Source organism: Haliotis rufescens, unplaced genomic scaffold (assembly GCF_023055435.1).
Source record: "Haliotis rufescens isolate VD_foot unplaced genomic scaffold, xgHalRufe1.0.p SCAF_12, whole genome shotgun sequence".
NCBI classification, from domain to species: Eukaryota; Metazoa; Mollusca; class Gastropoda; order Lepetellida; family Haliotidae; genus Haliotis; species Haliotis rufescens.
In genome coordinates, this window is record NW_025963802.1 from 20,965,638 (window position 1) to 20,981,820 (window position 16,183).

The window sequence follows — 16,183 nt, forward strand, 5'->3', positions numbered from 1 at the left end:
TCTTAAGTTCCATATTACTCGGAGACATGTATAGCCCTGCCCCATAAATGTAATCTACTTTGGATTGAGCGTACTGTAATACATCTTGATAACACTTCATAGAAGATGGTATGTCAACTGGTGAATTAATAGCATCCTCTACGTTTGCGACAAACGGTTTCTGTGCATCGAGCGCAGTCCCAGAACGAATTATTCCCGTTCGTGTTTGCAATTGTGCACCAAGAATTGCCCATACATAAGTTCTTATTGATTCATTAAATCTTACAACTCCTGGGTTAGTAAAATTATTTTCTGTTTTATCATACAGAAATTCATTCCAAGCATTTCCAGGTGGTTGCTCAACCTTTTGGACGGTGAAAGCAACACCACCCTTAAAGTTCATAGGATCATCTCTCCACTCATTACTCGAGAGAGAAAAGCTCTGAAGAAGCCGACCTCTTTTCAGTAAATCATCGCTGACTTCTTTTAGAGAGTGTGCACCAGCGAATGGAATACCTAGACCATGGTTAACTCCACGCAGACGCCAATCTTTACTCGTAGAAATATTAAATTCCTGACAAATACGTTCATACGTGAACCTATTGTACGGATTATTTGAGGAATACCATGCTCGATCCTGCGGTAATGGGGCACTAATTTCTTTAAGTACCGGGGTATACGTATAATCTGATAGTACACGTGAAATGATAAAACAGACTTATTTAGTTCAAATTCTGGGGCATAAAGAGATACACCACATCCTGTTGTGGCACACCATATGGTAAAGTTTAACTGGTTCTGCCAAAATTGCATTGGATTGTGGAACCAATCATACACCATTTTATCGCCAAGTCGCTTGAAGTCGCTCTATGCGATGTAACGTATTACCCGCAGTGGACCAATATAAGCGATGTGAGAGGTAATAATGAGTTAATACTAGGTATAGACTGGCGCACTATATCTGATGGGTATTACAGCGTATGCTCACTCAATGATGAAATTTTTAAGCCTTTTGGACATAGTCTCACACAAAATGAGTCGAATGGGAAGCTGATTTTAAGCGTACTTATCAGATACACTTGGATTTTTTAGAAGAAAAACAATAATACTACCCAACGAAACAGTGCATGGAGATAAATTACCCGATTTAGTTCCCTATAAAGAGTTGTGCATCCATCTTGATCAGATCAGTACAACGGATAATATTCAACTTGAAAGTCCTTCAACTCTGCTGAGAGCTATTCCAGTCAAAGATGAAAAATACAATAGCGGTAGAACGGAATCTTTCTCATCATTACAATATAAAAAGTTAAAACGGGGTATTATTTCAGATCTCAAAATTTCTGTATTAGATTTAAAACATCAACCTGTGCACATGGGATACTTGAATGTAACACTCCATATTATAAATAATGGTTGATTCATCTGGTTCTTGAGCGCATAACCTTAGACAATGTAATACAATTGCACTTTCCAATCTTGGAGACACAGAATGATTCGGTAAACCTGGTACCAATGGAAAGTTATACGCTTTACACTTACAAGATAATGTATACAAGCGGAAAGAAGTTGCATTCACAGGTAATCTAGGAGATTTAAATTGATGTCGACGTTAGTAGACTCAATAAAAACACTTCATACAATCTTACTCGCAACGATGATAATAAATGGACTATGATCGAAGAAAAAATTGAGTGGCTATTGAATATCGTCATTGCCCCACCATATGTGATGACGGGTAAGGGACATCAATTAACTAAGATAATGAATAGTGGGACCTTACTCAGGGCTTATATCCCCTCAAAACGAAAAAGTGTGTTAGTCTCTCCCCTGCAAGAAAACCCAGGTCATATGTTATTGAGTCGTCTGGCAGTAAAAAATGTTAATTTAAATTTGGTTACTGAATTCAATGATATAAAACAGAACTTGAGTGCTATACCTAATCTTTCTACGCTTATTATTGAAGTCTTGTTTGGTGATGTACCGGTAGATGCCTTCGAAATACTACCAGGTCTATCAATTAAATGGCTAAAGAAACATCAACGTCAATGTCGCAGTATTATTTATATGGGAGCATCACCTGTTGCAACCGTTGAGGGGGGGCCAAGGTAATAACAGTGATAGCATTTCTCTTACTAACATATTTATGCCGTATAATATACATTTAATAAGGTTGATGTATACTTTCAAAACATTTAAGCAAGATCAGTTAAAGACTATTATATGATATAATAATATACGTTATGGGTTTATATCCGGCGCTCGATGAAGCATCTGAAAAGATGGATACTGTTGATGGATTTCGATTACATCAAATAAGTGATATAAAACATCAAAATAGAGAAGGAGAGGGAGTTTAGGCTTGGATTGTATAAAAAGTATCGCAGAGCTGCGAATGCTCTCGACGGAGTTGACACTGCGCTTGTAGCAGCCGGCAAGGGACTCAGTGTAGCCGGTGTTGGTTTATTATCAAATATAATCGCCGCGCCTATCGTACTTGGTATGGAAGTAGCGGACGGAGTCTCAGGACTGGCAGGAATAGCGATAAAATTTATTTCTCATAAGTTGCAAAAGAAAGCATTAAAACATGATAATATTCAGATACTCGCCGAAGCAATGTTGAACAGCATTGAGGATCATATTTCAACAGCAATGGCTGATTGTAAGATATCCGAGGAGGAGTTTCGTTTAGAGTTGTCAGAACTCACAAAATACAACGCAATGAAGCAGGAGATTCGATCTAATTCTCGTAAGACCAGTTGTATTAGCAAAGACGAGAAAAAAAAGTTCATAGAACAGGGGAGACAACAAGCTCGTCAATTATTCCATGCCAAAACCAAAGAACTGGTTGGAGATTAAAAATAGATTGCTTCCTATCGTTGGATCACATTAAAACGAATGCTTACATAAAAATATAATAATGGAGTATTACAAACCTACAAAGGAAGAACTCGAAAAAGCTATCAAAGCATTTATGCTCAGGGGCAAAGTTATCAGATGGAGAGAATTACCACAAGGTATATATTATATCAATGATGTCAAACCAACCAAATACGACCATCAATTATTTCTTTCCAATTTCAGAAAGGAGTATTTAGTCTGGTCTCCTAGTAAAATGAATGAAGAACTTAGTAAAAATGTTGAATATCACTTTGTTCAAAATAATGGTATGCGTATGAGTAAAAATAATAGAGAATTCTTTAATTACAATTTAGTTTAAAGTCATGACGATTGTTGAATCACTACAGAGGGAATTTTTTATGTCAAAGTGATGATGTGATTCAACTTATACGCAGTTCTTGACCACTTCCACTAGAGCCAGATTCATATACCTATATCACTTCGCTAAACAGTAGTAACAATACTCAAATTGACATCGCTCAATAACAGACATCATTATTATTTCTTAATAACTAACAAGATTATACTAATGTAATACCACCAAAGAGTAAGTACATGTAGATTCAATCAAAATCATTGAAACATTTTCATGGGCAGCAAATCTATTAAAAAAACCTATATTCGATCACTCGCTACTCGGACGCTATATGTCATTGCTTCTTTGTGCAATCACACATACCAATTATTGATACTTCGGGTATCATGATGTGTTGTTAATGGTTTAAATCTAACTTATATAAAGCTTTAAACGAGATGTAATTGGACAATTTTAATACTTGAATTTGAAAGCTCAAGAAGAGTAGAGTAGGCTATATCTAATACAAGGAAACGATAACTTGCACAGTACAGGTGAAAGAAGGCAGTATTATTGTTTTACGGTACAATTATAAATAATATCTAGATTAAGTGAAAGAGAAAATTACGAAAATGTGAATGACTTTGATTAAAGTAGAGTTCAATGTATATACAGTTCATGTGCTCAAAACTCACTTTCACTTTGATCACTAGAAAACATACATCCTCGTCTCAGCTAGTATTCCTCACTTGGCTGTCTTACTTAGACCTTTGCTCAAAATATACTTGTATGGCCAGTCCATGAAATACAACTTTTTCTTTCATATTGTTTTATAAACACGATTTTAGAAGTGTATTTACACCTAGGTATGTACATGTACATTCAAGGACATATGTGATAGTTTACTTCAGTGGCTTCCCATTCCATCAGATTCTACTGAAGGAAAAATTTGAAATAGATAATGATCGTAGGTCAATGAAAGTAATGGAATTATTTGTCATAAAAGGAAAAATATATTCTTGGTATTGAACTTCGAAATTTTAACCAGCAAAATCTTTTACATAAATGGTTTTCAGTTATTATGTCTTTCCTTTTTTTCTTTTGGCCTAGCTAAACTACAGCTTGGAGGGAAGATATACAAATTAAAATGGTTAAAAAAGAACCTCAAGAATGCTTTGATTTTCCTCTTAGACAAATATTAATTTTACTAAAAATCTATTTCATACTAAGGATACAAAGCAAAGTAATTAGTACTATGTCATAATTTAGATAATGCAGAGTGAAAAAAAACATAAATAAAACTATATATAACAAAAAAAGAAATCACATTTACACTGAAAAAATTGTGTCCTATGGCGTCGTCTCACGTTAGATGTCGTGGCAATACTTTTGAAATGTCCTTTTGTGACAAAATGTGAAACAGTTAGGGCAAGTCATTCACACAATCAGGTAGTATGAGCAATAACACATGACTCTTAGTCATTTCATATAAAAAAGTAGCAGTTATTTGTCTAGACGGGCGAGCATGTAAGACAACCGGTAGACAAGAAATAGCAGCACAGATATGATGTGAATGTGCCCTGTCGATCACTTTGGGCTTGGACATTCAATGTTTAGGTTTTGATCATGAACTTCCTCCCCATAAATATACACAATACAACCTTAATATTAACGATCATAGCTATCTTTCCACATCTTTGATTTGAATATTTTCTGTAAATCAACATCATAAACAGAAAGACAATCTGCACTGTCGTTTCATCTCTAGCACTGTGCTGAATTGCCATGACACACAGTCGATAAACATATGCATTACTTGAACAAAAACCTTCCATTGTGGACTAAACATTTGTACTCTTACGTCAATAACTTACAGTGGGGACAAGTAAAGCTTTCTGAGCAGTCTGATCAGATTTCTTTTTCAAATTGTCTGTCCGATATTAAAATAGTTACGAGTATGTGACATGAGTGCATAAGAAAAAAAACGCCAAAATTTGCATGAAGTTCAATATGGCAGAAAAAGGTTGAGAAGATCGGTAACCACTTTTATAATATCACCATATTTCGCAATCCGTAGCACTGTATAAAATATGACTTACACAATGTTAAAGCTGAGATGATTAGGGCGCTTAGTAACCAGCTTGTGGTTGATTGATTTTGTATGATTTTTCATTTTTTCATTCAATACCAAACAGTTTCACTTAAAATTGAATATATGTGTCATAATTGTTATCAAAACCACATGCACATATTTGGTTTTTAAAATTAAAATACTGTGTCAGCAATAAAGAACTTATCATCACATGTGTCAGTGTCTTAGTTGTGACCAAAAACATGTTGTACAGTCTCTATATTCATACACAAACAGCTAAATCCATACCCAAGTGACTATGAAAGGATAAAATCCAAACCCATATTCACATAAATGACAAATGTTTTTGTCTTTAAATCTTACAACTGTATCATGAACAAATCTTGAGAGAGTGTCCAAATTTTAACCTTTAACTTTTGGACCTTTTCTCCATGTTTTCACAAAATAACAATAAAAAAGCAAGTTTGTTTCATTCCTTAACATTAAGGTTAGGAATAGTGATGTCTGATGGCTTAAACCCTCAAAACTTCAAATTTAGCGCTCAAAAAGTTCAAGAGCAGTTTCCTTGGCATCAGTATCATTTACATGTGGTCCTGTTGCATGGAACAGGTCACAGATATACTCTTGAACAGAGAAGAGCATTGGGCAATAATGGGTGCAATGTGTGAAGCCCATTTGGTGATATGGAGGGAATCTTGCTGAAAGAAGTGTAAAGACTAAGTCATAACACAGAATTCATTAACTATGTCTGATGTTACCTGGAGGCATGACTGCCCAGTGGGTCACCTTTGTTACATCTATGGTGCCATTTTCTGCCACAGCAGTCACACTGAAGCGGAACTGCAATCCTGCACTGAGTTTGGTGGCAGGAATGAAGCTGAAGTTTGTCTGAAAAAAATAACAGAAGATGAGAGACCTTTAGACTGATGTTCTACAGCATATCACTTTTGTCCTTGGTGATCTTGCGATGGTGAAGCACACAATCGTGGAAAATGGCTTAACTGCCACGATACTGGTTGCTCGACCCATGTTGTGATGAGGATGAGGAAAACAAACCAGAAGTGTCTGATTCTAATCAATGGTACTTGGATTATTAGTTATAGATACAGACTGGTGACTTGCTTTGGCTCCTAATGGGTCGTGCAGTCTACGTTATGGATTTCACTTGCAACCATATTGTGTAAACATGATTATGTTAAATATATATCAGCTGAAGGAGAGACTGAGGAAACCAGCTTGAGAGAGATAGAGAGAGAGAGAGAGAAAGAGAGAGAGAAAGAGAGAGAGAGAGCTGTCAAATTTACATATAAATGTGGCCACAACTTATAAAGTCATAAACGTCAAAGGCCCGCTTCACATCAGGCTTGCCTCCCATCGAGCTGGCATACTGTTGAAAACAGTGTTAAACCCAACTCACTAACTCACTCACTCAAAAAGTTATTAAGTTTAGTTTTTAAGTAGGCTGTGTGCATGGATTGAATATTTAAATGGGCAATTCTTTCTAATGTATTTAAGAGGGCATTATCAATCTTCTTTGCACTGTTCTGTGTCCCTTCAACTGACTCGAAATGATCATGACATGTTTTCAGCGACTCTGAAGTCGGTGCTGCTTCAAAGCTTTAGGGTGTATATTATAGGTGTATATTTTCTCTTGAATGAATTGAAGATGGGCAAATATGTTTAAAATTCTTAAATTTTGTTTCAACAGCAGTAAAGGCAAATTTGTCATGTTTTTGAATATTAATTTGTCTCCTAATATCAATTATTATATTTATTCTATCTCACACAATATATTTCTTCCTTCTTCTTTCGATCCTTGTGTGTAAACATCCTAAGACAAAGTTTCCAGCTTCTAAAACAATTTGCCTGAACACCCCTCACATCACCAAAGTCATCACCCAACAAATGGGTCACTCACTACAATCCCATGCATCTTAATGTAAGCGGTCTGATCACCTGACACCCTATGCCACATCATTCCCTTTCTCTTCACCTCCGTGTGGAGATGTTTTATCATGTAGAAAATACAGTTGTTTTTTTCCATTACTTCTGATAGTGCATTCACATGTACTTCCCTGTAACATTATGGTGAAGACCAGATTAAACGTCCAGCTTGCAAGAATCATGTCATATTTTCACCCTGGGATCCACATGGGTTATGCTGTGACCGTCGTGGTGTTTGTAAACCTGGTAATACTTGTTCGGAATGTTCTCATCAGTGCTAGAATGAGTTCTTTTCGTGGCAGAAGGCGCAGCTGTCAACAGGGTTTCAGATTCAACACGCAACTGCCCAGATTCGTCTACCCAATTGCAATTTCAAGAGGCGTGGGACTCTGGTCATATTGTGGGAGAGTCTCAACGCCTATGCCTTCTCCCTCGCTGGAAACCCTCCATCTATGCTTCTGGTTCATCTCTAGAAGTCCCTTGTGGCTAAAGGGTACTCAAAAAGAGTGGCAAAGACCATCATTGAGGCTCATTCTACCTTGACTAAAGCTCCATAAATGGAAGGCTTTTGTGCCATTGCAAGGACTCTTCATCCACTAGACTGAGTCAAGTCTCAATTAGAAGAAAAGAAATTTTCGGTTTCTAGGTCTGAGCTTTGTCCATCTTGGTTTAGATAAGCCAAGATCAGACTCCTAGCAGGTTGACATATATGGCATGTGCAGAAAGGTAGGCATTATCTAGCGGTATCCAGACTGGTGTCCGTGTGGTCTTTCTTTCTTTCACATGTTTATTAGCCTATCGGGTTAGGCTTCCTTACTAACTAAGTAATATTCATCAATGAGAGAAGACAATCAGGCATTCAATAAATACACTGTTTCCTCACCAGAAGAGGTAGCCTATCGTCAATATTATGCTGGGATGTGCCTGCTGTTGATGGGAGAGAATGTAGCAGGGTATGCAGTCATTGCACAGATGAAATCCTTATCTTGTCAGTTTGCTGATGGGTTTAAACTCTTTGGTCATTTGGACAAGGCATCAGACCTCAAATCAGAAGATCCTATCACAGGACTTGGACAGTTTAAGGCCCGCTACACTGATAAGATATCCTTTCTTATATTTTTAAGGGGGCACAGCTGGCCCAGTCGTCTAAAGTGCTTTGATTCGCTGTGCAGACATGCATCCCTTGGGCATGCCAGAAACCTTTGATTGTGGGTTCGAAATCCCGGTTCGCCCCGAATATGTTTCTAGGTTTGTCAGCATCATACCCGTGCTCGTGGGTTTCACCAAAGTGGTAAACATCTGAGACCTGCATCACTTCAGGCTTTCCTCCCACCTAAAGCTGACAATCCATGATATAACTGGAATACTGTTAAAAGCGGCGTTAAACCCAACTCACTCACTCACTATATTTTAAAACTTTTATTATGAATAATGTGACAAATGAATTTGACATGTCACATAACCCTGTTTCTGACCTACATACCATAGCAGATTCAGTTTTGTAAAGTGCTTATTGACAGCATAAGCTCACTCATCTTCGCAAAAAAGAAATGCTTTGGCAAAATCTGAAAGCAAATTCTATTTCACACAGGGCAACAAATTTCTAAGGCTAATGGCCATGTGATTATGGAGCCGACCTACCTTTCCCAACAGTCTCCAAGGTGAGAGGTCACCACTTGCAGTGGTGATCTGCATGGACACAAGAAAACACAGAGGTATCGTTGTTGAGGTATTGCTGTCTCTATCTTTAACATTCCACCTCAAGTATGAAACATACACATCCTTCCTCCCTGGAGGACCTTTAGCAGAATATGTACATGTGATCACTGGATCCACCAGATAAAGACCACTGCGAGCAATATGAGTGTCTGTAATAAAAATGTCTAACATGAAAAATTTAATGATGATTCTACAAACAGAACAACCATTGGTCATCCCTTTACAGTTATTTAAGACAATATTTCACATTATGCATGTCAAAATTATTCAGAATCAAGTAAAAAACAAGGCTCTACAGCTCAACTGAATTTTCCCTGGAATATTTGCAACATTAGATGCATAAACTTAAAAAATATGTAACAAGAATATGCAAAAGAACAGGAAAAGATTACAATGAAACATCAAGAATTTTCACATTTGTGGGCCGCAGCAGCATCCAAAACATAATAATCTATATCTTCTTTACAGACCACATATATTTGATGTCTTTCAAGATGATATATGCAAACAAATACTGCTTATTTGTAGTATCAGAAGAGATTGTGAAAATGTCCAAATTTGAAACAGATGGAAAAACAAACAATGCAGAAACATAGATGTTACATGTTATTTGTTTCATCTGTTTTGGAAGCACCTGGTGCCATTGCTGTACTGTGGTTTGTGATTGTAACATTTTAATAAGATAATAACAAAGATGCTTCCAGTTGACAGAATTCCCGTTCTTACAAAACCTCTATTACATTTGTGCCAGGAATGAGTTTTGATATCTGGTATTACCCTGGATAGTTAACAAAAACTCGTTCTGTTACCTTATTGTTACAAACAACATTTTAGGCCGAACAAGGCTGGTATTATGGAGTTACATTTTGGCTGGACCAATGAGTCTATGCATAGTCCAATCAAAATCGCGCAACAAAATCCGGTTCGTAAACTGTTGTGCAGATTTCGGTCGATTGCAGGATTTGCAAAGCATGTGCACCTGCAACTCGATTTCAACTGATATTTTCCAAATCTTTTCATGTTTTTAATCAAGGTGCTCACGTGATTTGATGCATTTTAGGAGCGTCTTAGAAGGGACATAACTCGTAATAGCACTGGTGGCGCTAGGATCAAGCCCAGCCTAGTTCGGCAAGGGTCGAAACTGGACTTTTAAAGTCAGTTAACTCTCTTGCCTCGGGAAGATGTATGTAGCTTTGAAGTGGTTCAAGTCATATATTTCAGACAGTATATTTCCGTTGGTGGTCATTCAAGGTCAAATGTCAGAGTCAAGTAACTTGATGTTCGAAATTTCTCAAGGATCAGTGTGTGTGTGTGTGTGTGTGTGTGTGTGTGTGTGTGTGTGTGTGTGTGTGCAGTTTGGTCGAACAAGCAACTTGCAAAAGTGCTAGACAACTGCCACGACTTTGTAGAAAGCCGTGTAGACAAATTCGAAAGAGAAACTTGCTGGATTCCAAGAGACATTTGTCATGTAGAAGAAAATGCGAATACAGCAGAAAACAACCCAGAGAAAGACAGTAGCGAACGAGTAGGGCTGTATATATGCATACAAGATAGTTTTTGTATCTTTTGCTTTTGTATAGCAACATAGAGGACCTAGTTCTACACCTTCTTCATTTGCAGATAGAATTTCTACCTGGAATATTGGGCAGTTTCGGAAACCAAAATCTCCTGTAGCCCATCGTATAGCTCTATTCAATTTTCTGTCGTCTTCTACAGACTTAGTTGTTGGACAAATTGGTACTCCAGCTATTCCTCCAGTTGTTGTATTCGCATACCAAGCTACAAATTTAGTTCCTTGTGGGCAATCTGCTAGCACAAAGCAAGGATCTAGTCAACTAGCAAGATTTTCTCATTGTTTTGCGGGTGGTTGTACTACAAACAAAGGGTTGTTTGCTGGGAAAAGATCCGTAGAGCATCTTCCACCAAATAGTCTTCTGTTTCTGTATCTCACAATTCGTCTTTGCAAGCATACAAATAAACTTCTAAATGTGTGCAGCCTCTAGCTTTTACTTGTGGGTGTATAAATTTCTTGCCCAAATGTTTGTTTGCACAGTCTACATAGTCTGCAATATGTCCACCAAGTTGTTCTCGTATTTCTCCTGCTTCGAAATTGGACTTTGTTGTACAACTTCGTCCTTGTTGTATAGCCACTGTAGGTGTGTACCCATGTACAAACGTGTTTTCCAACGCTATCTGTATTTGCGAGAATAGTTGGGGTATTTTCTTGCATAGCTGCTGCGAGGTCGCCTTGTTCTCGGAAACCATGTTCTTTGCAGAGATATTCGACAAGAGCTTCTCTATCTAGTGTACCCGAAAAGTCCCTAGTGTAGTCTATAGAATACAAACCATAGCCGTGTGCTAGTAGTTGTCTTTCCAAATCTGGCAAAGCAGTGTGCAATTCGTCTATAGGTATTTCAGAAACATCTATCTTTGCTACAAACTGAGGCTTGTTTGTAGCAAAGATAGATGTTTCCGAAATACCTATAGACGAATTGCACACTGCTGTAGAGATTCTCGATACAATATATTGTGCAGAACTATCTTCTCCTGTTGTACATAGCAATTTTCCCCTTCTGTATACACATTCTTTGCGATGTAGATAGCCAAACGCGTACAAATCGTCTACAAATGTAGACATTGGCGATATCTGGTACCAGATTGCTCTGGTATGCATTTTCTAGCAATAGGTGGGGTGCTACAGATTTTGTGGCTCATAGGCCCATACATTGGTATGTTGCCTCCATTGTTTTTTGCTCCATTGTGTGTGCTCGAAATTTGTTGCTCTATATACTTTGGGCTACCAAATGTTTAAATGGAAATTCTTCGTGCTTGTTGCTTTTATTTTGGGTTTGCATGCTAGCTTTTTCTTCGTAGTATTGGGATTGTAGTTTGCTATACATTGCTGTCTAGACCTGCCTATTTTGTAGATACTGGAGGACACGTTTTTTTGACTCGAAGAAAAAAAAAATATCCGAAACTTGGGTAGCCCTAACAAAATATGTGCTCTAGTAAATATCACTTTGTTCAAAATAATGGTATGTGTTGTTGAATCACATCATCATTTTCAGATAAAAAATTCCCTCTGTAGTAGCAGCATAGGTATATAAATCTGGCTTGGAAACATACAGTTTAGGTAGTAAATTAATACTTGGAAACATGTAGTTTAGGTAGTCAAGTGATAATTGGAAACATGTTGTTTAGGAATAGTCTGGAAGTTAATTTAAGGTAATGACGTTTACTACAATATCTGAAAAACTATTGGACCTACACCAGTCAAAGTTGGTATGAGATTATTAAACAGTCATACATAACTGGATATTACATTTAAAGATAATCGGTGCATGAATAAAAAATCGGTCTATTTAGCTATTACTATATTTCATCAACAACCACACCTGTTCGTCACGGGTGGAACGAGCATTCATTGTAACAGCCATCTGCATAATGCTACCCTTGCATCACAGGGCCATCTGACACAGTTGAACCAATCAACTCAACTCGAAAGGTTGCACGGGAATCACGCACACACGAATACGGTGATAGCGTTGGGCGTCTCACACAAACGAATGATATCTGGTCATTCACACATTGCTAGTTTCGACCCTTTCGTCTTTTTGTACTGATATCCAAATTTGGAAAGGAGTTTACAAATGGTCCATTTGGAAATATCTAAGTCATGATCTGTAAGGAGAATTTGTTTTAGTTTTAGTGTTGAAATAGAATGATATCTGGTCGTTCACACATTGCTAGTTTCGACCCTTTCGTCATTTTGTACTGATATCCAAATTTGGAAAGGAGTTTACAAATGGTCCATTTGGAAATATCTAAGTCATGATTTGTTAGGAGAATTTGTTTTAGTTTTAGTGTTGAAATAAATTCATTTTCTCGTGTTAACCGCCGAATCACGTCCCTGACAACTTTCTTATCAAAGGAATCTAACTTTAATTTCCTATCCTGTTTTGAGATGCCCCCTAAGGGATGTGCAGGGGAGCATGTGTTTTTATGAGAGTTCAAAATCTTAACTACGGTTTGTTTTGGAAGCTGGGACGCATGAATTGTTCTTTTCATGTACTTTGAAATGTCAAAGAAGGGCGAACGTCTTTCACTTTCAGCCTTAAAGTATTCAAATATTTTAACAACGAAACCTTTCGCATCAGCAGAAAGATGCTTGCGCTGAGACATCATGAAATCTAATGCTAACAGCTAGTGCTAGTGCATGATTCCCGTGCAACCTTTCGAGTAGAGTTGATTGGTTCAACTGTGTCATATGGCCCTGTGACACAGGGGTAGCATTATGCAGATGGCTGTTGCAATGAATGCTCGTTCCACCCGTGACAAACAGGTCTGATTGTTGATGATATATAGTGATAGCTAAAGAGACCGATTTTTTATTCATGCACCGATTATCTTTAAATGTAATATCCAGTTATGTATGACTGTTTAATAATCTCATACCAACTTTGACTGGAGTAGGTCCAATAGTTTTCAGATATTGTAGTAAACGTCATTACCTTAAATTAACTTCCAGACTATAGTCAATTAATACTTAAAAACCTTTTACAAGGCCAACACAAAACAAGCATGAAATACTCACATCCCCCGCCAATATGACATGTCGGGTGTGTGCAATGCATAAGCTCCTGTGCACTATGTTCACTGGGCCTTTTTGTAAAGAAATATAGTACATTTTTCAAGATCAGCTCCGGAAACGAGGACTACCGCCATTTTCAGTCTAGATCAAAGTCGTTGCCATGGAAACTCGAAAAATAACTTTAAAAAAAATTTCCAAACTACCAAAAGGCACCAGTTCACCACTAGACCCATCAATGTGCAAAATATGGTGAAGAAATATGGTACGGTTTTCAAGATCTGCTCCGGGAACGAGGACTACCGCTATTTTCAGTCTAAATCAAAGTCGTTGCCATGGAAACTCGAAAAATAATTTTTTTTAAAATCCCAAACTATCAAAAGGCACTAGTTCACCACTAGATCTATCTATGTGCCAAGTTTGGTGAAGAAATATGGTACGGTTTTCAAGATCTGCTCCAGAAACGAGGAATACCGGTATTTTCAGTCTAAATCAAAGTCATTGCCATGGAAACTCGAAAAATAATTTTTTTTTAAATCCCAAACTATCAAAAGTCACTAGTTCACCACTAGATCTATCTATGTGCTCAGTTTGGTGAAGAAATATGGTACGATTTTCAAGATCTGCTCCGGAAACGAGGACTACCGCTATTTTCAGTCTAAATCAAAGTCGTTGCCATGGAAACTCGAAAAAAAATTTTTTTTTAAATCCCAAACTATCAAAAGGCACTAGTTCACCACTAGATCTATCTATGTGCCAAGTTTGGTGAAGAAATATGGTACGGTTTTCAAGATCTGCTCCGGAAACGAAATGTGACGGCCGGACAGCACCCATTCCTATATCCCCCTTCCACTTTGTGGCGGGGGATAATAACCCATATAATAACATCGCTAGCATGACGTAATGACGTAATACACTGTGCACTTCGTTGTCGTGTTGCTCATTGCAACTCTGAGGCATTCGTCCATGACGTGACATGCTTCCCGTGATGTGTCCCACTGGCCAAGAAAACTTTCTCATAATGTTGGGATGGTCACTGGGATGGCACACACAAGAAGAAGTGAGGACTTCCAGTTTTGGCATGCTTGAGAGTCTAAGGAAGGAAGTTACTATTAGTGTCACAACTAAACTAAGCGGGAAAAGGTTGGCAATTTGTAATTTTCCTAAAAACAGCGATAACTAGTGGAAAGTGGGTATTGGGAATATGACTGCCCAGGAACAGGTACCTAAAAACACCTCACCCGAACACGCCACCGTGTGGTGCCAAAAAAAGGTGAAACAGGTTTCCAGTCTATGGCACAAACTGCATGTGCATGTTAGCTGTATAAATGCGTTCGTCTGCAGGGTATAACCACACGTGATGAAAGCAAACAAAAGAAATGCTACGACAGTCACAGGAGCAGAGAGAGAGAGCCATCAGTATGGCCGAAATGGGGGCAATACAGGTCCAAATTGCCAGAAGGTTTGGTTGGACACCATTGACAATAGCCAGGCTGATTCAACGGTACAGGCAGACAGGGACGACACAGGACAGGCCTAGAACCGGACGACCCCGAGTGACAACACCACTGGAAGACGGTCAGATACGGCTCATTCACCTACGAAACAGATTTGTAACAGCGACGGCAACGGCAACGGCAGCAACAGTATTGGGACATCCCATTAGCCAACGTACAGTACTACGACGACTTCGTGCTGCTGGAATCCAAGCGTATCGTCCTTTCCGAGGAATGGTACTGACTGCTCAACATCGACGCCTGAGACTGCGATGGGCGAGGCAGGTTTGACGCTGGCAAGTGAGAAATTGGCGTCGAGTGCTGTTTACTGATGAAAGTCGGTTTAACTTGTTTCGAAATGACTGCAGAGAACGAGTTTATCAATGCAGAGGGGAACGTTTGGCTCAGGCGTGTATTCGAGAGGTCCATCCATTCGGCGGGGGAGGTGTCATGGTGTGGGGCGGTATTTGTGACCAAGTGTTGCAGCCAGTTGTGCTTCTGTTCTTACAAAACCAACAGCAGGGGACATTGTTTCAACACCACAATGCCAGGCCCCATACTGCAAGACTGACTTGGAACTTTTTAAACCAGCAGAACGTTGACGTTTTGCCCTGGCCTGCCCACTCACCCGATATGAATCCTATTGAACATCTGTGGGATCATCTTGACAGACAGATTAGAGCATGCCATCAGCCTCCAGTCAACAGACAAGAATTGTAGCAGGCCCTGATAGACGAGTGGCAACAGATTCCAGTCCATGTCATCAGAAGACTGACGTCATCGATGAGGCGGCATATCACAGCATGCATTGAGGCAGCTGGAGGTCATACATGCTATTGAAGGCAACTGTGTCGACAATGAACTTGTAATGTGTCTGACAATTTTGGTGACATTTCCGGCAACTATTGAAAATGAAATTTCTTACCCCACCATTGTTTATCTTGAGCTTACATTACCTGTGATTGCACAATTTCATTCAAACTGTGGTTGATCAATCATTTTTTACCCCTCCCTAGATTATATTATAATTCACAACAAAACCTCTTTTTGTTATTTTTTTGTCAATCATGGAACTCGACCTTCCGGTATACTTTCTTTTGCCGCCCAGTTTAGTTATGGGCACTTGACAGTGAAGAGGATATCTGTTGAAAATTTGATGCAATAATACA

The 16,183-nt window shown here is 38.5% G+C and overlaps 1 protein-coding gene across 1 annotated transcript in view; it reads right to left on the reverse strand.

The window, feature by feature from the left end:
* LOC124150005 (tyrosine-protein kinase receptor torso-like) overlaps positions 1 to 16,183 on the reverse strand; it is a 534,068-nt gene that overhangs the window by 325,058 nt on the left and 192,827 nt on the right. The window contains exons 6-7 of the mRNA XM_046521879.2: positions 8,853 to 9,079; positions 6,026 to 6,155 (exon numbers count right to left, since the gene is read on the reverse strand). Coding sequence (XP_046377835.1) covers positions 6,026 to 6,155; positions 8,853 to 9,079 — 357 coding nt within the window. The remainder of the gene's footprint in view (positions 1 to 6,025; positions 6,156 to 8,852; positions 9,080 to 16,183) is intronic.